Source organism: Platichthys flesus, chromosome 5, assembly GCF_949316205.1.
Source record: "Platichthys flesus chromosome 5, fPlaFle2.1, whole genome shotgun sequence".
NCBI classification, from domain to species: Eukaryota; Metazoa; Chordata; class Actinopteri; order Pleuronectiformes; family Pleuronectidae; genus Platichthys; species Platichthys flesus.
Genome location: NC_084949.1, coordinates 19,209,131 through 19,236,208, shown reverse-complemented (window position 1 = coordinate 19,236,208; position 27,078 = coordinate 19,209,131). Strand labels below are relative to the sequence as shown.

General features: G+C 43.6%; 1 protein-coding gene across 2 annotated transcripts; it reads left to right on the top strand.

Moving 5' to 3' along the window:
- The first annotated feature begins 823 nt into the window (after positions 1 to 823).
- On the top strand, positions 824 to 26,777 carry cxxc4 (CXXC finger 4). 2 transcript variants are annotated; one of them, XM_062387095.1, is made up of 3 exons: positions 824 to 1,281; positions 3,333 to 4,271; positions 25,637 to 26,777. In XM_062387095.1, exons 2-3 carry the CDS (start codon positions 3,447 to 3,449, stop codon positions 25,679 to 25,681), a joined length of 870 nt encoding a protein of 289 aa, XP_062243079.1. In that variant the 5' UTR covers positions 824 to 1,281; positions 3,333 to 3,446; the 3' UTR covers positions 25,682 to 26,777. The 2 variants fall into 2 exon arrangements, with proteins under 2 accessions (XP_062243079.1, XP_062243080.1); XM_062387096.1 differs by lacking the exon at positions 824 to 1,281 and having other exon boundaries at positions 2,559 to 4,271.
- The last annotated feature ends 301 nt before the right edge of the window (positions 26,778 to 27,078 follow it).

The following is a 27,078-nucleotide window of genomic DNA, read 5'->3' as shown; positions in this document are numbered from 1 at the left end:
GTTTTAAACAAGAAATGACTGGTTCAAGTTTCCATGTTGGACCCTTTGTTCGAAAAAAACAAACTTTTTGGAAGTGTTTCGTGAACTCAAACACTTGGGGGTAGAGTTTGGAGTAGATAATGAGGGATTTTTCATTTTTTGGGTGAACTATCCCTTTAAGTGACATAGGCTAACTGCTAAATGATAAATACAAATAATCCACGACTTCATTTCATCTCAGAGCTCGTGAGCATCAACGTGGATGAAGCCCCGGTTTCACACGCGGGCTCGTGGGATAAATGTGCCACGCGTGCCTGTGTAGTCAGCCTGTGGGAGCCGCAGCCATGGGTGGCCAGCGGGCGGGATTTATAATGGTGATGAATCCCGGGGGTCTGAGTAATTATGGCTGTCGCTGGACGGAGAGAGTGGGAGGGGGAGGGGGGGGGGGGGGGGGGGGGCAACAACCCGGCGGAGGCATTTTATCTTAATCACAGCTCAGCTCAATTCAAATTAATTTGACAAGTTCCCCCCCACCAATCCTTATTAAAAGACGCGCGTGGCAAATGACCCCCCCCCCCTTCCCCCCCTATAAATACCTCGTCATTAAAGAAAAATATTAGAAATATATGTGTAAAAGCTAGAGGGAGGGGGGGGGGGGGGGCACTGTGAGGGTGCGAGATGATTTCCCGGAGATATTTGTCTCCCTGTAGTGCGCCCTGAGCCACCATCCATCCATCCATCCCCCCCACTCCCCCCACCCGCACCCCCACCTCCCCGGGTGTTTCTATAGTAATTTCCAGCCAATGATCAGTAGGTGTCCACATCCCTGCTCGCTCACCTCAGCACCAATCAGCCACACACAGCGACAGGAGACGCGGACTGAGCAGAGACCAGGCAGACGCACGGCACAGCACGGCACGGCACAGCAGAGCAAAGCCCCCGGATCAGGAGGAGAGGAAGCACGTTAACCCCCCAGTTCTCCCGCCGCCGCCACCTCGACCCCACGTTTATTGTTGTGCTCGACACCTTTTTATTGGAGAATATTTGTGCACTTTTTTATTTTCCTCACCTTTTTTTCTTCTTCTCCTAACGTGACAAGAAAGTCGATAAAAAAGGCTTCTTTTGTTTTGAGCGCTCTGAACACACGCAGACACGCACACGCACGTGCACACGCTCGTCCTGCTCTCCCGTGTGTCTGTGTGTCTTCACGCATCTTTGGCGTTATTTCCCTCCGCGCAGTGATGTGCCGTTACGCGGGCGCGGGCTGGTAGCATCGTGGGAGCTCCTCTCATCAGGAACCTGGTAGGTGATGCTCTCTCTCTCTCTCTCTCTCTCTCTCCCTCTCTCTCTCTCTCTCTCCCTCTCTCTCTCTCTCTCCCCCCCTCTCTCTCACACACACTCCCAATCTCTCTCTCTCCCTCTCTTTCTCTCTCTCTCTGTCCACATGCATGGGTCCCCCCCTGTCCCGGATAGTCTCCGCGCGGCTGCCAAGTGATCCAGCCGGTGTCAGATGAGTGTTTGTGGACTCGTGTTTGCGCTGTAGCACCGCTGTCCTCTTCCTCCTCCTCCTCCTCCTCTGTGGATTATCTATGCACGACCTTTGGTCTGATCGTCTACCACAGACCAGACTGAGTGTCATTAACAGCATCACGGTGCAGCAGCAGCGGCGGCGGCGGCACAATGGTTCGTCATCGGACGTGGCTTTTTCCACTTTTCTTTCTTCAGTCTCCTCTTTACGAACCCTCCCTTTCCCTCTCCCCCTCTCTCCCTCTCTCCTCATCTCTCCCTCTGTGTCTCCCCGGCTCCAAAGTATTGAACATTTCTGTCTCTCTAAACTTTGTTTACAGGCTGAAAAAAAAAATCAATGTCCGTGACTTGATTGCCTTTGGGCTGCGTATTTCGCTCCAGGGGTGAATTGATTAAGTAATAATGACCCTGAGGAGGGCTGATCATTAAGCCAAGGAGGTTTTGTTTACTGGTGGTTTGCGGGCTTGTCTTGGACGCCACATCGACACAGAACCTCCAGATCTGGAGCCTCACATTGGTGTCATAGCATTTCAAAATAACAACAGCCTCGTGTTTTTGTGCAGGATTGAAAAGAGAGCCATTGGGAAGCTGATGAGATTGTATCATCAGGACAGTTTAGCATTTAGCAGTTTATGACATTATTCGGTGTCCAGGAGACTTAAATAATGGAATCTGGCTCTATCGCTCCACTTCAATGTGTGCATCTTTCTTATTCCCATATGTTTTTCAAGGCAGCTACTGGGTAGCACCATGGAAGTGATTTGAAATGCTGTAGTGTTCCAGCAATGGAACAGCTTTGGCAATTAAGAGAGAAAGCCCAGAAAAAGGTAATGGAAGTAGGGGGAGATGTGTCTAATGGGCTTTTATCTGTGGAAACCAAATCCAGACACACTGGTGGAGAGAGGCAGGGAGAGAGAGAGAGAGAGAGATAGAGAAAGGGGACGGGGGGCGGAATGGAGCACACACACACACACACACACACACACACACACACACACACACACCTCACATACACACATGTGCACCCACACCCTTGGACACATTGTGGTTGGTCTGGTCCATGATCTGGATGTAAATTCACCAGTGACTGTCTGTGCTGTCAATGGGTTAATGTGATAGAGCTGGTCTGGAATGAAACCCAGGTGCTCTCCAGAGGCTGGACAGAGTTGTGTGTACATGTGTGGGTCGCCTCTGCTCTTCGGATAAGATGAAAAAAAAAAAAAGGATTTCCAAAATATTTAACTATGTTCCTCCTGGCGCCCAAAGAAGATTATTTTTTAAGAGCTTATATCGCAGGCCTCAGGTAAAAGTCTTTGTGTTTGTAGCTGCTGCTGTCTTAATCTGAATTCTGGTGAGCCTCTCCTCAAACTTTTTGAAAAAAAAAAAGAAAGTGATATTTTGGGTTTGAATATTAGGCCTACATTTGAATGTTTTGATGAAACGTACCCTTGTGTATTCAGATGTATTTATTCAGTCTGTGAAGTAGCTGATTGGACTTTGTTCAAAATATGTAAGAATAACTTGAAAAGACATCTAAAAAATGTTGAAAGTGTGGCGTTTTCTGAAGCATGCTAATTCCTCCCCACATTATAATAATGGCATGTTGGTCTGTCACAGCTATCACGTTATTGTCACCAGATGAAGATCACTTCTGAATACTTGTGATAGTTGCATTACGACACGTCAGAGCGTAAACAATGTGCCAGAGGAGTCTTCAAATGTTCAGCTGTTGTCTTCAGAGAGAAGTTGACGCGGTGAGATGAAATCTGATTGGAATGAAAACATTTGCCTCTTTTTATGTGTAACTGTTGTTTCTTTGCTTTTAGCGCTGCAGAAGATAAACCAGGATGGTAACACACGGTTGGTAACCAGCTTCAGTTCAACAACGGCCAGAATCACTCCACGCTCTTCTCCTGAACATTGACGACCAACCCTCAGCCATGTCTAACATAAACAGTGCGCTTTGCATTGAGAACATCCAGAACGCAGAAGTGGCTCTCTTACAGAAGGATAATCTGTCCGATGGTGGATTAAGCCAACTTTTGGATTATAACGCAGAAATGGAAAGGTACCGGTCTTTTGCAAACTTTTACAAAGCCAACGGGGCATTTCCACAGAATGCCAAGATTGCCCGCATCACAACGCCCATTTTTCCCAGTGCTAGAATTGGCATGTCCCCTTGGAACTGCGATAACGCCATGCTCTGGGGAAGGAAATCAGCGGCAATAAACCCTAATAGGACCAGCATGCATAGAAATGACTCCCAGAGGCCGGGGAAGCCTGGCGTGCTGCCAGAGACGCTGCAAATGGCAAATAATAATTTCCTCTCTACCTTATCCCCCGAACACTGCAGACCTTTAGCAGGAGAATGCATGAACAAGCTGAAATGCAGCGCTGCTGAAGCAGAGATAATGAATCTCCAAGAACGCGTTGGAACTTTTTCCGCTATTCCGGCTTTAGGGGGCATCTCATTACCTCCCGGGGTCATCGTCATGACAGCCCTTCACTCCCCCGCAGCCTCAGCAGCCGTTACAGACAGTGCGTTTCAAATTGCCAATCTGGCAGACTGCCCACAGAATAATTCCTCGGCATCCAGTGGAAACCCAGCGAAGAAGAAAAGGAAAAGGTGTGGGGTCTGTGCGCCCTGCAGGCGTCTAATCAACTGTGGTGTCTGCAGCAGTTGTCGGAACCGCAAAACGGGCCACCAGATCTGCAAGTTCAGGAAATGCGACGAGCTGAAAAAGAAGCCAGGCTCATCGCTGGAGGTGAGAACCGGGGCTCTGCTTCCCCTTCTTTTGTTATTATCCCCTTGCACTCCAAAGCATTAACCTTTTCATCCAGTCACGTTCTAAGCCCTTGAAAATTGTTTCCATGCCCACCCATGCCTGAACATCCCCCCGGCTTCTCAAATCTGCCTACCCGCCTAGCCTAATTGGCAGTAATTAGGGGTGTTTGTGTGGAGCACAAGCTGAGCTTGGCTCAGACACCCCTAATTGCTGCCAGTCAGGCTGGGGCTGGAACGCATCCGAACAACCCCGAGCTTGGCTCAGCTCCAAGCAGGGCTGGGAAATGGTTTTCAGCAGAGAGCCATCCCTCTCTGCACCCGGTCATTTTAACCAATTATGGAAACCGTCTCTGGATGGGGAGAATCAATATCCCACAAAGCCTCAGCCTCCGACCACCAAGAGACGGGGAGAGTGATGGCAGGGCTGCTGATGGCGCTTCTCAAAACAGCCCCCAAGTTTTGTGTATGAGGGAGGGGGGTGAGGGGGTGGGTGGGGGGGGGGGGGGGTTTAGTGAAGCAGCCAGAACGTATGAATTGGTCGTGCAGATAAAGAGGGGTTGAGATGAAATCATTCTATATTATATTTGTGTCATTAAGGCCAATTATAGATCAATGTAGGGCATGATGCAGATCAGGAGGGATGCAGAGGCAGGAATAAATCACCGTCACTCAGGGAAGAGGAACAAATGTCTCAGCTCAGTCTTAGTGGACGAGCAGCGAGGGGCCTCGTTAGGAGACAACCAGGGGACAGCGTTGTCTTTAATTCTTCATTTGAATCGATTTATTTACAGAATGCTATTCGGTTGTCAAGGGCAGAGGCAGAATATGTTAAGTTGCAGACGTGGTTTTCTTCACCCGGAGAGCTTGAACTTGCTCACTGACTTTGCATGAGCCTGTATATGGGTGAGTCACCTACCAATGCAACCGGAGGGCCTGATGATTTGCTCATTAATTAAGTGATTACACAGAGAGGAAAGGGGGGTTAATTAGAGGAATTCCACCTAATCTGCTTATGGAAAAACACCATGTATGGGGGTTTATTTGTTCACGATAAATTCTGTGATTGATTTTTAAAAAACTGTTAATTTAAGAAGATAATGTTGTGTCTGGGTTTTTTATGGTTTATAGTGTAAACATCAACTTGTTCCTGCTGCTTTTCAGTGACCAAGATATTATGGAAGTATTCAGAGCAAACATGCAAATGGGGAAGCTTGTTCTTGACCAATGAGGTGACAAGCTCGATGTGACATAATACATTTAATAATCATTAGTCATTAGGATGATTTAACAATAATTAGGTCTGTTGTTTGGGTCTTTAACACAAAGAGGGGATCAGTATTTTACCTTTATTAGTTAATGATAGTAGAGAGAGGAGGGGGATGACGTTCAGTGAATGGGCCACTGGCCAGGAGCGTAACCAGGAACCTGCTGTTTGAGGGCACGTCAGCCTGTGTGGTGCACACCTTAACCATTCAGCCATCAGGTAACCGCTGTGTCACTTCAAGCGATCGTCTCGAAGATTGTGCAGAAGCTAAAGTTCAAAAGTCTTTCAATCTGCTGAGCTTCATTTTTACATTTTGATCAAGAGCTCAAAGTTCTAAAATAAGATCCAATTTGGGGAGTTATAAGTTCAAAAGATTTTTTAAATAATTTTACATGAAAAAATCTGCACATGCAGTGAGATTATGTCTAAAATGTCTGTAGCTTCCAACAAGAAATAATAAAGCAGGTCACTGCTCTAGATTAAACTGACACAGGGGAGAGTGTATATCACTTGTTTTAATTTGGACTCAAATTACAGAAAAAAAAAGATATGTATCTAAATTATTTCCAGCCTTAAAAAACATTTATAGTTAAAATAATTAATTTGGTATCTTGTACTGTAGGTTTAACCGAGTGTTGGAACAAGCTGATAGAGAATCTACATGTGACTGGTTTACAGTGAGGAAAACTCTGATGCTCAGTAGGGGGAAATTAGAGGGAAACCTCAGTTTGAGTAAAGAGGCGACTGATTGGTTGTGGGCTGTGGGTCAGACACGACCAGAAGGTGTTAATCGGCAGCTAATTTAATGTCGTCTCCATTCATCGTGTACTAACAGGTGTCACAAACAGGTGTCCAGGAAGCCGGCCTCACGCTCTTAATGCAGGGGTAGACGCACTTTTGGAAAACATCCATTTGCAACGACGGTTAGAATTACCAGGGGTGTGAAAAAAAATACCCAAACAAATCCACACTTGCTTTTTAAAAGCTCCTCAAGCGAGTTCAGTAATTCATATGATACGGACTCCCCTCGCTGTAATTGTTATTTTTGACTCTGCATCTGTAATTACAGGTGCACCTTCTGCTACGGAAATGGGTTTAAAGGCATCTCCGAGGTGTGAAGTTTCACTCCTGCTAAGTCCCAACTTTTATGCGAACATTCACGAGGGGTTCGTTTCTTCACCTTGTTGATGCTGCTAATGGTTCGGTTGGGTGAGAAGTGTGAGAAATCAGGGGCTGGACCGATTTTAGCGCCTTTACGTGCAAATTCACACGCGAGCAGCACAACACATGTATGCACACTGTGTCTCTCATCCTCTCGCACACATCCACACTCTCACAAACAAACAAACAAACGCACACACACCAAATATGAGCAGAGTGTACTTTTTTCGCCTTGGAAGAGACGATAAGCCACTGGCAGCCAGTTAGATTTGGCTGTCAGTGTTTTCCACATGGGAATCACCCTGAACTAATTATATCTTAAGCAGCGGTGGAAAATGCAAATCAGAATTTTACTCACACCCCTGAAATTGGAGAGCCAATTTAATCTAATACCCCCTTTAATTTAGCGCGCTAATGCAAGGCCCTAGAGAATTGCCCTGTGTCACTGCTGCTGTTCTGCAGCAGATTCCGCTCTCTCTCTCTCTCCCTCGCTCTCTCGCTCTGTCTCTCTCTCTCGCTCTGTCTCGGTGCCGCTCTCAGGCTCCAGGATGGATTAGTCTGGCAGAGGAATCTCATCTAACCTAACATTTCCTGAGCAGTTACGTTTGCATAGCTTGAGCTCCGATGGCTCAAAGGTCTTTCATTAACTTTCAATTGAAATAATACTCATGTGGGCGAGTTGTGTCGTACCTCACCTGTTTACCTCAAACCTTTTCTTTTATTTCTGCAGCAAGGCGCTTTAGTTGAATTTTGTCAATGTAAAGTTACACATGCCTGCATGTATTCCTTAGCATATTGATTCACACTGTGGCACCAGTGCTCACACATTGTGAGGGGATCCACACATTTACGAGCTTGTCCTTTTCTAAAGCAGCGTTTGTAAATATCTGTGAAATTAAGCAGTTGCACTCGTGACCTCACATCAGAGGTCATGGCCGTAGTGAGAAAAGGACAAAGATAAAATCAATCAAATATTATTATTACCATTATTATTATAAGAAACATTAAAACTACTTATAAATGTTTTTTTTTCTTGTGACCCTAACCTTACACTGTGCCTTATTGTTATTAGATATTTTAATTTATTTGCAGCACATAAACTATGAAGTAGGTCAATGTTATTAAAATGATCTGGTTAATCTGTGTAATTATACAGGTTCTATTATGAATTATCTTTTAGTCCTATTCAAAGTTTTACATTTTTTTTGTTTTCAGGGGCATTTTGCCTATATTGTGTTTAAATCAGGGTCGGGAGTGACATTCACTGAAATGGCACTAAAGTAGGGCTCCAGTGTTAATGCTAATGTCCTACCATTAAACTAGAATAATGTCGTCCTCATGGGTTAATAATAGAAGATTTATAAAAGAACCATCAGAGAAGTTATAATGGAAGTTGAAATGGAAGTTATAATCAATGCAATCCAGGTAACAACAACATTAGTTTTCTATGACAAAAGACCGAGTGCCTGGAAAGACTTATATCCAGGCTGTGAAAAGGTCCTTTTAAATTTCAAGAACATTTAATCAAAAACAACAACTTTATCACATAATTTTTCTGGTAAATTAGTGTCAAAACTGCAGATTTCACACCAGGAGTCTAATGCCCGCAGGTTGACGTCTAACACAACATCTTCATTCATTACGTGTTTTGATAAAAACACCCTCAGAGTCCTCGTAACCACACGATTCCATGTGCTGCTTCACTAGCTGCTTGGTTAAATATCGCCAGGAACAATTGAATTCAAACACTTCTCTTTTTCTGTTTACAATACTGCGAAGGCAAAGCAGGAAACTTGTGAAACAGCAGCATCAATCAATGACTGTTCATTGATTGATCGTAATAACACGTGTAGGAAAAAGCAGGACGGGGGGAAAGCACGATCCGGTAGAACAGATTCCTCCTTTCAATTACAAATGTCATAGGGCGGCCATCAAGTCATATGCAGGGAAACCTACAATAAGGCTTTCTCTCTCTCTCTCTCTCTCTCTCTCTCTCTCTCTCTCTCTCTCTCTCTCTCTCTGTTTCTCGCTCTCCCTCTCTGTTCTTTGTGCAGCGTTGATATGAGTACATGAAATGGGTGAGATGAAAAGGTGGCGATGGCTGCCGAGAAACCTTTTGCTATTGTGATAAAAGACAAGGCCCAAGATGGTAGGAAGCAGGACCTTGAGGAAAATAGCTCGGATTCAGCCTCTTAACGAGGGTGCGGGAGCCAAATAAGCAACAGCAGCCAGGTCTAATTTGTTTTAGGTGTGCTCGGAATAGATAACGACAAATCTGTGGCCTTCACCCCCCCCAACCTTTGCCTCCCCGGAGATAACACTGAGTGCTCCCAGCCAATCTCCGCGGGCAAAGGAGAGGGGGGGGGGTAAAGAAATAAAAAATAAAAAAGGCAGCGAAGGAAAAGCCTGAGGGACAGACGGCCTTTAGATCTGCAGATCTCTAACTTACTGGATTTATTCAAGCTTTAAAACTGCAGATTAATTTGGTCGCAGAGGTCTGGGGGAGTGTGAAAAAAGAAAAGAAAAACGAGGCTGCACGCCGGCGCGCATCTCGACCTAAAGGGCAACCTTAAGCTCCTGTCAAGACAATAGGATTTTGCCATCTGAACCGCGATGCAGACCGCTTAATTATACCCATCTTCCCTGCAAGCTACTTAGGAGCACAGGCCCCCTTATTCCTTGTCATGGCCTTTTCCCCCTAGATTGGCTGTGCCGTGTGGATTTTCTGTCAACTTCCATTTGCACAGGGCAGCTGTCCTCCTTAGGCCTGAGCTGTGCTCGGAAAAAGCCACGGCCGGGCGGCGCTGTTAAAGAATTCATCGTTTTTGCCACCGCCACCAATTAAGGCCAGAGCGTAATCGGAGGCGTCCAGACGATGCCCTTACATTATGTGGTCTGTCGCCTCCCCTGCCCCTGTTTGATTTAACATCCCTGGTTCAGTGGTGAAAAGGAACTCATTGTCATTGTCTTTATTATAGTGAGAGGAGGGAGAGGAAGAGAGAGAGAGAGAGAGAGAGAGAGGGAGGCATCGGGGTAGAACGGCAGCCCAGTGGAGGGTGGACAGCGTAAAAGAGCAGGTGCGGGAGGACGTTAATGTGTGGCACTTTAAATTTTAAACAGATGAGCATAAATTATTGATGCGGACTCTGGCTGAGAAGTTAAAAGGTATCTCGTCATTACCGAGAGCCCGTATGAAAACGTGTGAGAGAGAAGTATTCGGTAAATGCATCAGGGGATTGAAATGAGAGACACACAGCTTCTCGACAAGGGAGAAGAATGATGACTTTGGATTTCTGCACGTGTTTTATGTTTTGGCTCTAATGTGAAAATGAACTACTGCGACTTTTACTTTTTTACAAAGCATTTTCCTTAATGAGTGAGTGCAAGAAAGCCTGTGAATGGATGTAACCTAATGATTAGATTAGATTAAATTATAAAACATGTCCCTGAACATTGTATTCCTTCATTATGTGTCGGTTATTCCCATACAGAGAGAACACTGAGTAAACGACACACGAAAATGATCCTCATCATTGGCCATTAAAGTAACACTCACATGATCACCACTTTTCTCATTTCAGGATAAGATTAGAGTCCCTCTAATCTCTGGACTGAGAATAGTAATCGATCGAACTAATTTGTCATCTTAAAAGAAAGCAGAATATCCTTAAATATCAGAAAAGATGTAATATGTAATAATTCTCCATTAGAATGTATTAAAACGACTAGAACTGTTATATATTTTATGGACTTGTGTACTGATTTCATTTTGGTCACTTTTTAATTGCGCTGTATCGGCTTAACCTGTAGCTTTGCTCATTTCTGCTCTTACCTCCGGGGGAAATGACGTATGATTACGAAAAAAGGACAATGCTAAAATTTTGTATTGGTCACTCGTAATGGGTCGCGATTATTCATCGTGATTTGCTGAGTAACACGAATAAAAAACATTTAAAACATCACCGTGAAAACGATTTACGCCTGCGTCAGGTAGATTTTCAACTCCCATAATCCCACGCTGCCTCGCGATGTCACCTAGCTATTTCTTTTTCGATTTTTGGGGATTGAGAGAAAATCTGAAAGCTTTCCTGAAAAAAACAATATTTCCCCTCAAAACAACAGACTGAAAATTTAGCCCCCCCTTATGCAAGCAAAGTTTACAGTTTCTACTAAACTCAGTGTTCAGCCTTCATGGTAAAGCTAAGCAGCATCCGATCTGCCCCTGCGTTGTACGTGAGATGCTGATAATCTGCTCTGTGTCTGAATTTCAGTGCACACACTGCTTTACTCTCTGGCTCTCCCTCCGTCTCTGTTCCTCTCGCTCTCACACATCGATCTCTTTGACAGACCACTAAATTACAGTTCTGCCATCGATTTCGAACATTTTTCCTCAAGTCAAAGCTCCAAACTGTCCTCGCTGCTCATAACACTTCCTTCCCACCGTGGCTCTGGTTGACTGGTCAGATCTCGTTGTCTAAGATGAAGACATTACCCTGCCCTCTGTGCCAGGGTTTTCTCTAGAGCGGCACATTTAAGGGCCCGGAACAGATTTGATTTAGCATAGAACGTTCTTATCGACTAAAGTCCCATCACCTCGGAAAGTTTGTGATTTCCTGCTTTTCAAGAAGCCTGTTTATGCAGAGACTCGTTTCAAATAGGAAATCCATCACACTCAAAATCTTAGTCTGCTTTTGTTTAACTGATATTATCAGTGCACGATAAGGCTGGTATGAACCGGAAGACTCATAAAATGTCCTACTTGTCAGTGCAAATATAAATATCTGCTCTGTGTTATTCAGAGTTTGAGGAGCAGTTGTCTGAAAGTCCACCGACAAACAAACAAACAATAAGAAAATGTGCATCTCATGTGAATGTGGTCGTTTCTGGCACCTCTGGTCAATTATATCCTTTATTTGACCACATCAACTACGGGTTAATTCAGCTGTTATTGTCTTTTTGTCTGTTGTAACTGAAAATAGAGAGTGGGATTAAAAAACTTAATGGATTTCAAATGAAGAAAACATGACTGATTTTGGTTTTCATGTATTATTCCATGGGATTTTAGTGATATAGCGCCCCCTTTTGTTCATGTATGGAACGTTTTTCTTTTTTTTTTACTGAACACTAAATATCAGAATTCTCCCCCGTCCATGTACTGTACACATATGTACAAGTTAATTGTCGATGGGTTAGAGCCATATACTATAAATAGAAATGTAAAATCCAGCTCCACTTTCTGCCGTTGTACAAAAATAAATCCATACAATCGCAGTAACGAGTGCAGCTATCATGAAATCCTTTGTGTAAGGATGGTTTAATTGATTTGGTTTAATTCGAATCCACTAACATGGTGGAGGTGGGGTGCGTGATCTATGCTACCAGCCACCAGGGGGCGATCCAGATGATTTAGCTTCACATTGGGGCAGAAAACATGTCGTCCATGTTCATATGGTTCGAGCACGGAGAAACACCAGAATGTTCCTTTAACTGCATCCCATGATGCAAACCAACGTGACACAGATTATTATATTGAGCTGCTAAATAAAAACAAAAACTCTGTATCCAGTCTAATTAAACCTCGTTGCAGTCTGTAAAATACATGAAATATAAAATACGCATATTCTCCAGTGAGTTCATGTGTGCGTTAGGAGGCGGCAATGACAGATGGCTCGGAGCCATTCATCCGCGAAACCTGACGTGAAAGTGAATTCGTGAGTGACAACGGGTGATGGGAGAAAACCGGTCAACGTGGTTTAAGCGCCTCAGTTTCTGCAAGTCAAATCCTCGCGTGCTGCCACCTCCTCTATTGTGGCTCTGCTCTCAGATTATGAATATTTCATGGCGAGCATCTGACACCATGCCCAGAAAGATATTTCAAGGTTTTTTTTCCCCCCTTCCCGATAGAAACCCTGGGGTTAGAGAGTGTCACACAGGCATGCAGTCAGTCTGTGGCCCCCAGGCAAGAGGATAGGATTTATGATGCACCGGTTGATGACATCAGGTGGATATTTTCATTCCTGAGCGGAGAGCTCCTTTGTCCTCCACCGCTGATAAACCACGGAACTGTTCACAGTTTGTTGTCACTCGTCCTGTCTGTTGTACAGAGAAATGATTTCAATCTGCTCTGAGTGCAAGCTGTGTTTTGACAAACTGTGACCGGTTTCCCCGTCTGATCAGTGAGACGCTGGAATGACTAAGCAGGGGGGAGTCTGCTCGGATTAGCTCCGTCTTAAATGCTGCCTTTAGCATATTACGTTGCCCACTGACTTGCCGCAATGATATCTCTCTTGTTTTCGTCTTTGTTAAATTTCACTTTCCAGTTTAACTAAAGCCCTCTTACAAATGTTATTCCTCATTTTCAGTTGCTTCAGGTGGAATATTAGTCTCATGACTCTGCCTAAATTACTTTAATCCTCGTTTCTCTTTCTTCTTTTTAAGAGGAAGGTTTTTCTCCGTCGTGTCCAGAAAGATATTCTCACATCATTATTGTCAGAGGATGACAGCTAAATTAGATAAAACCAAATGATTCACATGGAGTCACCTGGATTCTCCACCGGTTGAATGTAAATGCACTGATGTGGTTTCCAAACTTTTTTGGCTTACGATTCTTGAAAGTGGAATTAAATGCCTCTCTGAAGATAAACAGTCTAATGGGTTTCTGTGGGTGGCAGAGAAGCCGACACGCACATCTCCCCAATCACAGCTCCGCGTCGTGTGGACCTGCATGTCAAGCAACTTGATTGCATGACTCTACTCTTGTCAGGAGACGCATATGAAACGGAATCAAAACCAAACGCAAACTGTCGGCAAACACGATTTATCTTTAGCCAATTCCTTTAAACTGGGGCTTTTCCTTATAAAAGAAATGATATCACCAGGGCTCCATAAGCTGCTTTCAGACATACACTGAACTCCAGGCATTTCCCCTGAAATTACAGTGGTTGAATGTGAGAATGCAATTGCAGTTGCTCTGGATATTTTACATGCCAGAAAATGTGTGATCATTTCCACAGAAGACTTTATACGTCGTGTTCTGCCGCCTACATGTTCGACTCCAGACCCACTTCTTCCCAAAATGTTGCGGAAAGACCTGGACATCTCCCACTGAGTTCTTAAGAGAAGAAAGCTAAATGTTCATGTCTGACAGTAGCTATAGAATCAGAGTCATGTGAGTAATTGAACCGTAACATAATTTTACAATATGACCAACAGTTTTCATTACCTCAACTTTGTGTGTGAGAAATCCTTTTCAGGAAATCCAGAACCTCGGCTGCCTTTATACGGAACAGAAGGCCGATGTTCTCCAACACAGCTGTTCATCTTCTGTGTTGATGGTTCAACCAGGAATGTTTCATTGCCCGTGCAAGTGTCATTCAAGTTCTTCAACTGTGAATCACACAACACGGCCCATGAAAACAAATGAAGAGGAATTTTCACTTTCACAACCAGGGGCATTTGAAACACAGCTCGATTGTGATGGTCCTGACCCAGAGCTGAAAGAACTCTGCCTTAGTTTCCAAGTCTTTGTGCCTTCAGAGCACATTTTGAAATAACAGCAGCTTTTCACATGTTGCGTTTCCCCGACATGAATCAACGGCAGCATGTTTTTGCCCGTACACAGATAAAAGCATCCGCAGAAGAAAACTTGATGCACACATTCTCAACCCTTCTTACTAAACTGAAATATGTTACTGGCTGAAATCGTTGCCCAGATAAACAACAGTCAGGTTTCAGTTACCTGAGCACAATTAAAAATTCAACTTTGGCTCCGAGTATTTTCCAATCCTAACCTAAATATGATGTTGATTTACAGTAAATATGCAGAGCTCCGTGTATAGACAGTCGGAGTTTAAGGGCTCCCACACAGATGCTGAGAAATCTGCTCAAAACAAGGAGGCCTGCTCCTACTTTGCATTTCAATTTAACATTTCACAGAACTGGCAGCATGTTGCCTCGCTTAGCCCTCACTTCGTTACACCCACATGGCTCCTCACCGCGCTCGCTGACATCCTCCGCTGTTCAAAAGGCTCCGACTTGGCTGAGAAATTGGGGATTTCCATTACCAGATCCCTCAGGTAACTACACACTCGAAAAAAAAAACGCATGTCCTGCTCATCCTCCCCTTTCCCTCCGCACCTCTCGTCCTACAACGCCAGCCCTGCTCCCCGCTCACACCGCTCTGATGTCCCCGTCGCAGAGACCTCTCCGCCGCGGCATCTGTTTGTTTTGTTTTTTTGCTGAAATCCAAACAGCACCCTGCTGGTTCCTGTATAGGGCCGGCTCCCAGAGGAGAGCGAACTTTTGTAGCGGCCCTGTGTAAAATTGCTTGACTTGGACACGGGTTCTTAGGTGAATCTAATTGAAATGGATGCTGGCGCTGTTGGGTCTCGTAGCAGGTAGGCGATCCCGGCTACAGACGGCAGCCTCTGACCCATAAGTGCTGCCTCGCTCTCTTCCTACAAGGGTCAGCTCGGCCTCCGTCTGCGTGGGCGAGGGTTTTTCCGTGCATGATAAATGGATGGCGTCTCGGCAGGGTTTCAGCTGTAAAAATAATACAATATTTCGCTCTGTTTTTAACCTAGATATCTCACACTGTGTGGGAGGACTGTGTGAGATCAAATCCCGCGTTATAGCATGAGAGACTTCCAAATAGTTAGTGAATTAGTGTTACTATTAAAGCATCCCGGACAATCTTTGACTCCTTAAGGGAAATATAAATATTTTATTCTTGGTTATTCCGTTTAACTTTAATTCTGATGACAAACGCAGATAAAGACAGAAACTGTTTGAGCGGACGATGCTCATAAAGATTCGACCATTTTATATTTCCTGTGCCAAATGCGTTTGGGAGGAAACGCGAGCCAGGATTATTTTTAATTGCAAGTGGGTTTTTTTTTTCCAATCAAGGAAGTGTGACATCTTTGTGCTGCACAAGTTGTAAGGAGGAAGTCAGGATGGATGGTGGGTGTAGAAATCCCCCTGGGATCTGAACAAGAGACAAGAAACAACTGCATCTTCTGCGTATTTTACATTCAGGCTACTTGGTTAAAGCTCCGGAAAGATTGTGGTTTCGGTTGAATATGGAACATATTGTAGGGTTGAGTGACAGACTGAAAACATGTGCAACACAGTTTGTGGTTGGTCAGGATTTATTTTTTTTGACAGTGTTTTAAAAAAATGTTGTTGTTCTAGTGATTAAAAAGCTTTTATATTATATAAATTACAAAAGCATAGTCTGAAGTGCAAATTGCAAATATTGACAGCTTTATTTTGATTCCCCTTATAAACATTTTTTGGACTATAATAATGGAATAAATACAAGACTGAGGTGTAAAGAAATAATCATACAAAATAAGGTAACACACAACTGTAATGACACAAAACATGTCTTAAATCATTTCCGACAAAGACTGCATATCAATAAACACTGTCAACGGATCACATTTTTTTTTTTTTAAATGTTCTCATAGCTACAAATAACTATCATTTGGTGAATTTAAAGTGTAGCTGACCATTAAAACACAAGTATGTCTTCTTGCCTGATCCTTTATGTTGATACATCCCATGGATAGTGTTACATCATTGTGGATCATAGCATTGCATAGCTAACTATAATCTTCGGAATCCAATGGCTTTATGCTAAAAGCTACACTATGCTAGCTAGCATTAGCATGGTACAGGAAATCAAACCCGCTCAGCTTCCTCCTGCACTTCCCCCCCCCCCCCCCCCTCTGCTACGCTGCCACCGCATCTACGTCGTGTTTGCTGTTTCTGTTAATGACGAAATTCTTTAAAGGGACGATGCATTTAACCAAATCAAAAAGAACAAAAGTGCGACATGTACTTTGAAATACCTGTTTCCTGTTCCGAGGATTTGCTTCATAATTAGACTTCAAATGATTTTGGGGACTTTTCTCTTTCTTCTGGCAAACGCTGGTTAACGTCCCAAGATCAGAAGGCTCAAACTGGCAGCGAGTCACGAACCTCAGAACTCTGAAGCTCTCTGTGGTTTGAGCGTCGCTCCTCAGGCCGAGCTCCACTTAGTGACGTCACCGGCTCGGCAGGTGTTTTGCCGTCGGCGGCCGATGGAAGACATCTGCTGTGACATCACTAATTGGGGCGTGTCCAGAGCAGAGCAGCAGATTGCGGCTCTGCGGTTTCCTTCGTATGTGTTTCTGTGTGGATTTACATTTTTTAAAGCACTTGACTCGGGCTGTTTTCCGTCACTGTTGACATATACGGACTCCCTCGTAAAGTGACATATTGCATAGCTGCCCCAGTTAAACTGGGCCCGTTCCATTTAACTATCCACTCAATGGCTCCCCGACTGTTTGATAAAAAAAAAAGCGTATTTTCTGAAGCCACTGAGGCTTGGCCCGTCTTGCTGAAAATCCTCTCCTATGGAGGGCGGGTAAAATATACGTCCTACAGGAATACTGCACTGTAATTACATTCCCCTATTAGCATACGGAGGCTTGGAGTCACACTGCACTCAGCCTCCAGCAGCACTTTGCCATATGGTCCGTCTGCGCTTCTCGGGCACTATTTGGCAAGACTCCTGTGGAAGGTCAAATATCAAGTCAGAGGACGGTGCCAGAATTGCATCTATGCTAATTGCTCTCTCTCTCTCTCTCTCTCTCTCTCTCTCTCTCTCTCTCTCTCTCTCTCTCTCTCTCTCTCTCTCTCTCTCTCTCTCTCTCTCTGTTCCCTCATCCATCTCACGCTCCTCTGCTCTTCTCTCCCTCCCTCCCTCCCTCCCTCGCTCACTCCCCCTCTTCCTCTCTTCCTCTCCCACTGAAGTAAGTAATCTGCTTTAGGATGTTTCTGAGATGGAGATGGATTTCGTTTTCCTTCGCTGCCCCACAGCCTAATCTCCCCCCTGTGACCACCCCGCCTCTCCCCGGCACCGCTCTTAAGCATACCATCATACACCCCCCCCCCCCCCTCCCGCGCCGCCCTCGAGTCCATACGTGCCGAGTCAGCAAAAAACTCCCAAATTCCTCATTACTCACAAACATCCGCAACACACTTAGCTCGATTTGCTCCAACAGATGCCTGGTGCAAGGCTGGACCTTGAATTAAAAGATTGTAGAAGTATCTCAGTCCTGGAATGCGATCATGAGGCTGGTGCACTTGGATTCTTTGTGTGTGTGTTTATTAGTGCTGTGAGAATATATAAGCGGGCTGGTAATCTGAATAGATGTGCCATTCAGAGAATAAATAGGTGAATAGGGGACGACGGCATCAAGTGACACTGTGGGCAGAATGTTGACAGAAAACCTGCTGGTGTACGTCTGCAATGCTTGATGGTATATGATATATGATCAACCTTGAAGGGTTTTGATCTCGCAGTGATTCATTGGGTGGTAAAATGCCCTTGTAAAAAATTTGAACTGATTACAAATTAATTCTTATCAATCACACACCTGGATTTTTATTCAAAATCATTATGAGTTAAATGATCTTTTCACTTGTAGTTAAAGTTAAACCATTAAAGCCGAGCTCTGATTGATTCCAATCCAGAGTTTATGGCGACTGTGAAAAATGAACGGCGTGGAGCGAGGCTGGGTTTGTGACCTCCGTGTTCTCACACACACCGACAATTTATCCAAATAAATTATCCAAATTTATTTGGATAAATTGTTTGGACAAATTTGCATAGTTTATTTGTTTCAGGAAGTTAGTTTTATCTCATTCGAGGATATTGATAAATCAAAACTACTACAACCTTTAAAAACAACATTCTTACACTTCTGAGTGTCTTTTGGGGATTTTGAATTGATATTTCTCAGTTTTATTATCATATTCTTTTTCACTGCGCAACTTCATATACTACCTTCCCATACTTTCCTAAAAGACACTGATGATTGGCAGAGTGACACTTTGTAGGATGACAGTATTTAAGATTATTGCTTTAACTGTATTTATTATATATATGCAGTAAAAACATTCTACATAGTAACATACTGTCAAATATAGTCATAGTTTATACAGTTATATAGTTATCATAGAAGTATAGTTTTTGTCACATGGACAGAAATCACTAAATGTTTAGCAGCCATGTTGATATCTATTATTCCTTTAGGTGTATACACACTTATCTATAATGACTTATCACCAACATCAATGGAAATGTGCTCAACAGCTCATATGCAACCATGAGTCCAAAACCAAACCATAACAACCAAAACTGTCAAAGGTAACACATAATTAAATAATTAAATAATATTAGAAACAGTCAAATTAAGAAATTTATGAAACAATCAAAGACCCTAAGTTTATATTTTAACTATAATGGAATAGAATCAGGGTAAAACACTATACTCATGTTAAAGTATGAATACAGCTCATATATCTGAGTAATATTTAACCATCGGTAATGTAGAAGTATACACTGCAGCTCTATTTCCATTATTTGCTGTATCGGAATAAGAACAATAAAATGCTACAATATCTAATATAATGACAAAGATGTAATCTATAACCACGGTGCCATACAGAGAATATATTCCATTATTATTATCGCAAAGATAATCAGTGTTTTTGATGATTATTTTTACATGCAGGTAGTATTCGGGGCTTAGGCGCGTGTGCGGTGCAGAATCAGTTTGTGTTACGGTGTCGTGATGCAGGAGTTGGGGCAGCGGCGTGTGGATGACTAGATGAGTGGTCTGTCCGTGATGGCGGCCTTGGAGAGGGAGCTTTTATAAACGGCATTGGGCGGCTGGAATATTGGCTACAAGCCTCAAGATGAGATTTCAACCCCCACCCACCGGCGCTGGTAACAGTGGAGGTGATGGATTGCTATACCTTCCAGGTTTGAGCTCGGCAACGCCCCAATATTCCTGCAGAATAAAGTGACAGGCAATATATAACACATCAGTTAAGGTTGACTGCACCCCCGCCCCCCACCACCGTCACCACCGTCACCCCGCCCTGCCCCTCTTCTTAGACCCGGAGATCGGCCCTGAATGTTTGGCTCTTAAAGTCCTCCTTCCTTGGCTCGCGATGAATCATGCTCTCTCCTTCCTCTTTCTCATCTCCTCCCGGGTTCTGTCTTCCTCGCCACCGAGGCGCCCTAAGAAAATAATCAGTCGTTTGCCCACGTCCTGTCATTTTATACGGAGACGGCCGCAGATTTTGGCAGTTGCAAAAATGCAAAGGGGATCATTGCGAAAAAAAAAAAATAGATGACAAACTGACTGACCAGGCTTTGCACGCAGATTCCCCCCCCCCCCCCCCCCCCCCCCCGCCATCGTGAAGCCGTGTGAGAGGCGTAAGCCGGCGTCCAGACGACTGAAGCAGTGTCAGCTGACGTGTGTGTCAGACGAGAGGCAGCGTCTAGTTGTATATATTTTGTTTGCATGCTGTCGGAGCTGCATCCGAGGCGTCACGGTTATGAGTAGTGGCCTGCCAGCTAATGAATAATGGGCATCGCCACGGTAACGTATGGGCCATGCGTTATAATGAGTATTCACAAACACATTAGCAAACTCCCACATGCCACTGATCAGCCACCGCTTCTCCCTGAGATCCTTCTGCCTCGCAATTCTTCACCACCACCTTCTGTCCTTCTATCCTTTCAGTCTTCACTCTGATTTTTGTACCTCGACCACATTTCTCTCAGGATGTTTTCTCATCTCTCACATAAAAAAAAAAAAAAGAAATCTCAGAGTCAGACGAGATGCTTTACAATTCTTAGACAGAGAAAGAAAAAAGTGGAGCTGTAGCTGGATATAAAAAAATAAAATCACCGGTAATTGTGGTAAATTAAAAGTTTGATGATGTCGTGCACGTGTGTGTGTGTGTGTGTGTGTGTCAGTGGAAGAGGGGGCTGTTGGTGGGGGCCGCTGTGACAAGGCTGGCTGGGAGCGCAGAGCAGAGGGTTAGTGCCAGACATGTCTCAAGAGAAACCGGGGCACATTTGCAATCACCCCGAGTTCAAAAGGGTAATTTATTCACAGTCTGTGGTTAAAGTAGGGCTGCTCAGAATGCCAGTGGGATTGTGCCGGGAAGCAGAGCAGTACAGACACATTATTTTCATTTTTTCTCTCCTCTCCTTCTTTTTCTCTCCTCTCCCTACCTCTCTTGTTTTCCCCTCCTCATCGTTCTCCTCATTGCCTGTTGTTCTCTCCGCGAGTCCTGTGTGGCGTCTTTTAACACACGCCGGCGAGCATATTTCACTTTTACACTCATCCGCATTGACGTCCCGGCGCTGATTGAATTTTGAGGCGCTGCGGCGTCTACCATTATCATCCTCATCGTCTTGAGTGGTTTATCTCTGGCCCCGGCTCAGTGTGACGCCAAGGCTGCAGGGGAGAGGGGGAGCAGGGCAGGGGTGGGCTGGGGGTTGACGACGGCTCTTGCGTTTTTATTATTTGTGTGGAAAAAAAAAAATAGGAAGGAATGGCTGCAACCCGGATCTTTCAGATTGCAGTTGGAGGTTTATCTCGTGTGTGTGTGTGTGCATGCGTGTCCCTGCAGAGGAAAGAATCGTCTTTTCACTCTCTGCTTTAGTCCGGCTGGTTTGATTATGATTCAACGACCCGTTGAGGCCGTGCCGTCTCTCTACCACCTCGTCTCAATCAGATGTCAACAGGGCTTCACCATTAACTGCACCTGCCAGGTTCGGTTAGGATCACTGGGTGTCATGGCGGCCCAGAGACCTCACGCCGCCTCGCCAGAATCAGCAGAGAATTATTCCACCACATGTCACTTTTACTGTGTTGTTATCACTGAAAGCCACCGGCAGACACTTAGAATACATCGCCCGCTGTGGTGCTGTGGGGTTAATTTGAGGCCTGGAGAAATTTCTTCCTCCTCCTTCCGTCAGCTCAATACTCAGTCGTGTGCATTCATTGCCAGAGCGGGAAATTGTCTTTCCCTCGGTGTGCCGTTGTAGCCAGGTTGTTTTGTATGCTCTGCTGCAGAGGCAGCGGTGTTGACACGAGACTGAGCTGCTGCCACGACGTCTTGATTTGAGGTGAAACCTCGGTGTTGCTCCTGTGTCCCCGGGTGTAACACTATCAACCCCTACTTTCTCCCCCACCTCCCCTCCCCCTCTATCCTCCTCTGCCTGTGATGTTTCTGATTTCTCGTGTCTTTCCTCGCTCACTCTCCCTGGCGGTTGATGGAGTGATTTTGAAGGCGCATGCAGGTGGGGGTGTAGACAACGCGGAGCTGTGCTAATTGAGCCTTCTTTGTGCCTGGTCACTGCAGTGTGCCGAGGCCCGGGAGTGAATCCAAGCAGCACTCAAGAGCCCCGCTGGATCGATAACGCTGGAATTTAACAAAACAGAGACATGCCAAGTGCCCAGATCGGGGTCATTATTGTCTCTGGCGAGCCGCACTTCCACCGGGGACTGATCAATGTGAGAATATGGATCAAGATAAACATTCTCATCTCCTCTTTCTCTCCTCTTTGCCTCTTAGAGCATCACGTTGCACAGAGAGAGAGAACACAGCTTAAGACTGAAAGTGCCCCTGTGAATGCACAATATCCAGCGTGTGCATCCTCCTCCCTGTGCCTTGAAACGAAGATTTGTCACATTCCTCGCTCAGAAATGTCAATATTTTCTGCAAGAATTTCTTTTGAATTATCTTATTTTTAAGGAATGTGTTTGTCGAGACAAATTTGTGTCTTTTGCTCTTTACTTCATGTTTCTATTCTGAAAATAAGGGTGTTTTTTTTCACACAAATTTATTGCGCAAAACCCATGAAATATCATGGGTCTCGGATTTACCTATAAAATAATTAATATTTAATTGTTGTACAATGTTTATCAATACTATCATGGGATTGGAGATTATTTTTCTTTTCACTCAGTGTCCAGTTGGTCGTTCATGAGGTTTTTAAACACATTTTCAAATAAATAACTACTGACACTGCTAGAAATATGAAATTAAACACTATTATTTGTTGCTTACTGTTAAATACCAGTCAGTGTAATTTATAGAGTAAAAGTAGATATTCTTGATTCTCTGTTTTAACTTGAAATAGTTAAAAGGCTAGAGTACTTCAAGCTTTCAGTGTTGAGAAGAATGTTAAAATGTTCAATAACATATTATCTCACAATGTTAGTGAAAAACCCTTTTTCTGGATCTGCTCCAAAATGTATTGGGTTCTTTCTTGACCCACATCACGTCTTTCCAAGTCAGTTTAGTAGAAATACGTCCAGTAGTAATTCGGCTGGCAAACCAACCAACCAACCAAACAACCAACCAACCAATCAAACAATCAAACAATCAACCAACCAACCCACTAACCAATCAACCAAACAACCAACTGAACAACCAACCAGCCACCAATATATGAAAAAAAAATGTATAAGTGGTCCGTTTGCCAGAGACGTCCACCTCATCCATAAATAGCTCACTGTGATTTTTAGTCTGGTGACTCAGAGGTAAAGAATAGTTAAAGAGCGATCAGCACTTTATTCTGCAGCACAAAGTAAAGCTACTGTGCTTAAGATCACAGCAAACTCATTAGACTTTATCATTAGAACAGATTTTCTCCCCGGTGTTTTCCGGTGGCTCAGACGATAAGAAACCTGCCAATGTCCCAACACACCTTTGCTTCACGCCACAAACACATCCTGTCTTTCTCTTCTCCAAATACAAATCTGAAATATTCTGTAATTGCTTCCAAAAAAATGAAAATGAATGGAGCTAGAGTGACATAACAAGGGGGCAGGCAATCCGCTCTTTGTAATTAGGCCAAAAAGATTTGGTGAGATTCCCAAACATGATGGTGCTTCAGTTGATCCATGGTTTGAAATGGTTGGTGATGGTTTCCTGATGTTGTGGGCTCCTCCATCACTCACTGGGATAATGGTAATTGCTTAATGTGGTGTGAAAAGATGGTTAATGGTTGTTAAACGCATTGGAAAGAATATTTGAATCCAAAATGAGTGAGAGGCTGTGGTAGTAGCTGTCAGGGTGCAGCTGACTGTTGCAGACTTAGAATAAGCTTAAAAGTCCCCAGAGTAAACCAACAGAAAATATCTGTTATCTGAAAGTGTCCTTTCATTTCATAAAGGCTTTATCTATTGTCTAACAGCCTTATCTGATGAGGTGTTTGCAGACCTTTTTAATTCATTCATTTCATTGTCTTCTCATTAATATTCATAGGAGTTGTTATGTTTGGTTCATATACCGACTTGGTTGTGTCAGTTATTTCTCTGAGCATCACAAACTCAACAGAAGCTTGGACCAGCAGAGACTGTCTATAAACATGGATGACATGAGAGCTACCAAAAGTAGATCCAAACCATCTTGTTTAACCCCTAGTGGCTGGCTGCAGTATAATTTCTTATTTGATTCAAGAAAAACAGTGAAATGTCATGATTGGCAGCTGAGACTGACTCCAAATCACGTCAAAAGCACAAGATGGCGGCTCGCATTGGTGGGGCAGCTTGGCTTCATTTTTATACAAGAGGAAGTTGAGAAGTCCGATCCATCGCTCACATATGTTTGATCCAATTTATCGATTTTTGGACACTTCAAATACTTTTCCCATTGAAAACATGAACCTAGTATAACTTTTTATTTTCAAATGTTCCAACTCCAACGAAACGACCTTCAATGTTTAAAAGTAAACATTAGCAATATGGCTGCATAACAGCATCACAATATATATTTACTACGACTGAATATTATAGAAATATTTTCATATCTTTACATCATAGTTACGACGTGGCGAATGGAAACTAATGAGAAAGATGCTCATTATAATCAGTGGTGTGTCAATTTTATCAAGGGGTGTAACTTCAGATTATTTTTATAATGGACTGTGGACTGACGTGCTTAATAAATTTGTGTGAAGAATAGTTTCGTATCAGTTCTAAATCCAAAAATATCTGTTTAACTATAAACAAGAAACATGTCAGTAAAAAATTAATAATGTTTTCAAACCTGTTCATTTACTGTTGATATACTAATTGACTTATAATAATACGTTTAGCTCTGCTGTTATGTGTTTCATCAGACCAAACATTTTTTCCAATGTCAAAACAAAGACGAATCAAAGAAATTAATTATTTTTTTCATTACAAATGCTTGGAATGATTCATTAACACATCAGGACTTGGTAACAAAACATGATCTGCTCCCGTCGTCACTATGTGATCCCACAAAGAGTCGGTGTGTTAATATAGAATCATTTCTCAGCCTCATGCTGCACAGTAAATACTTTATACATGCAGCCCATAAACTGCACATGTCTGAGTGAAGGAGCCCTGCTCTCATCAGTATGCCTTTAAGGAGCCACTGATGACACTCAGTATTAAAATGTCAAATTGCCCTCCACTCAGACTAAAGTGATTTTAGTTGTGATTATGCAGTCTCTCTCTCTCCCCCCCCCCCCCTCACGCACACGCCCACCACCACCATCAACAGCAAAGGAAAAACGAAAAATCAAAAACTGTGCTAATTGGTCATGGAGATTGGTGGGAGACTTCAGTATTTTATGTCTCTGACTTCCAAATGAGTTTGGGGAAGGAGACGCTGTCATTCTGGCGTGGAGGTTTTGGGGAGGAAGAGGAGGGGCCGCTGCTGGCGCAGGCTCAAATTGAAATGATGCACTGTTCCCCCTCACTGCTGCCGGAGCTGCAGTAATTAAATGCCTCATTGTTGCTTCTTGGGAATTTGTATTGAATATTTCATCCAGCGTAATGATTATTTGGGTGTGGGTGGGACGTGGATGTAATCACCTTGGCTGGCTCTTTGATGAAATACTTGGTTTGGTGGTCGTGCTTTATAGCCCTTAAGTGCCCTTCTGGGTTTTTTACTTTAGCCCGTGCTTTTACCAACTGCTGTTGCCGACCATCATCACGTGAATGTATATTTATGTGTGACATGACAATGACGTGGCCTCAAACCCTGCAAATTCTAATGTGTCCTTCACGTTTTGTCTCCCACAGAGGACGCCGGTCAACACTGGCGAAGCTTTCCGGTGGTTCTTCTAGAGAGGCGAGCCACAGCCGCCCCACCCGGCAGCACGAGGGCAGGTGGGACTCTTGACTCTCTGCCAGGAGCACTCGACAGGTTCACAGGACCCAACGTGCTCGGCACATTCGGAGAGGACGAGAGAGGAAAAAGGGGGACAGACGAAAAAGATAAATGAAAACATAACGGTGTTGTTTTAACTCTGTAATTTCCTTTTTTCTGTGTAATTATTGTACCTTTTGACAGTATCATAATGTATATTTTCGGTGTCTATGAATGTGTTTTCAGTGTTGTGGCTGTAGGTTCACAGCCAATCCTATGTAAAGGACTCAAAACAGACAATCATACAATCATCCTGAATCCGTCAAACAGAAGAGGCCACAAGGATTGATGACATGACGAAACACAACACACTTACTCTGGAGCAATAATCTATTCTGTTGATTACTCTTCAACCTTTCATTTCTTTTGACTCCTCAACGATTATAATTTTTTATTTTGGTTTATCAAACGAAATCATCCTCTGGTTTTGTCTCTTATTCCATCTGAGAAGCATGTATTGAAATGTCTCGCTGGCCGTGTGGCGTGACTCGCCGAGAGCAACAGACGTGCAGGACGGCAGCAGAGCGTCTGTGATGGCAGCAGAGCGTCTGTGACGGGCTTGTTGACTTGCTTCCTCGTGACTCGTCTGAGTGGACTCGCTGCAGAACAGGGCACATTGTCCTGTGCGGGGAGTCGCACCCTTTTGAAATCTACTCGTCATTCTGTTGTGACAGCACCTGGAGGTGGTATTTTCAAAAAATGGTGTGAGAACATGTTTTTAACTAATCTACTTTAGTCATCAAACCTTTTTTAGTTTTCTTCAGTTTGGATCACTAAAGCTTGTTTACTGTCTAAACGGTAGGGAGTAATGCCAGTAAAGGAACTGTAGGTTATTTTGAACACATTCAAATTTAGAATTAATGCCAGAATACGAAACAGTTCTTACTCCTGCAACAGTAATGTTAAAAACATTCCAAAAACTAAAATTATTCAATAAGTTACTCATTGTCTTAAAACCCTATTGTTGCATGTGTAAATGTGTTTTGGTTTTAAAGATTACTAAGAATTTGTATATTGTTGTTGTGATGCTTTTATGTGTTAAAATAAAAAAAAGACTTCAGTAAAAGACATCTTGACAGAGAATGTTTGATTTGCAGGCATCACCGAAGACAGAGAGAAAAATAAAACTGCTTAATTAAAATAAAATAAGAAAAAATGATCAACAATCAGTTATGATCACCTGACAAACATTATATGGTTTTTTTCCCCACCCTGCAAAGCATCAACAGGAATAACAACCGGGAGGAGATGGCAGGAATATAACAGCAGTGGTTGCCTCCCCAGTCACGTATTCCCTAGAATACTAAAATGTTGC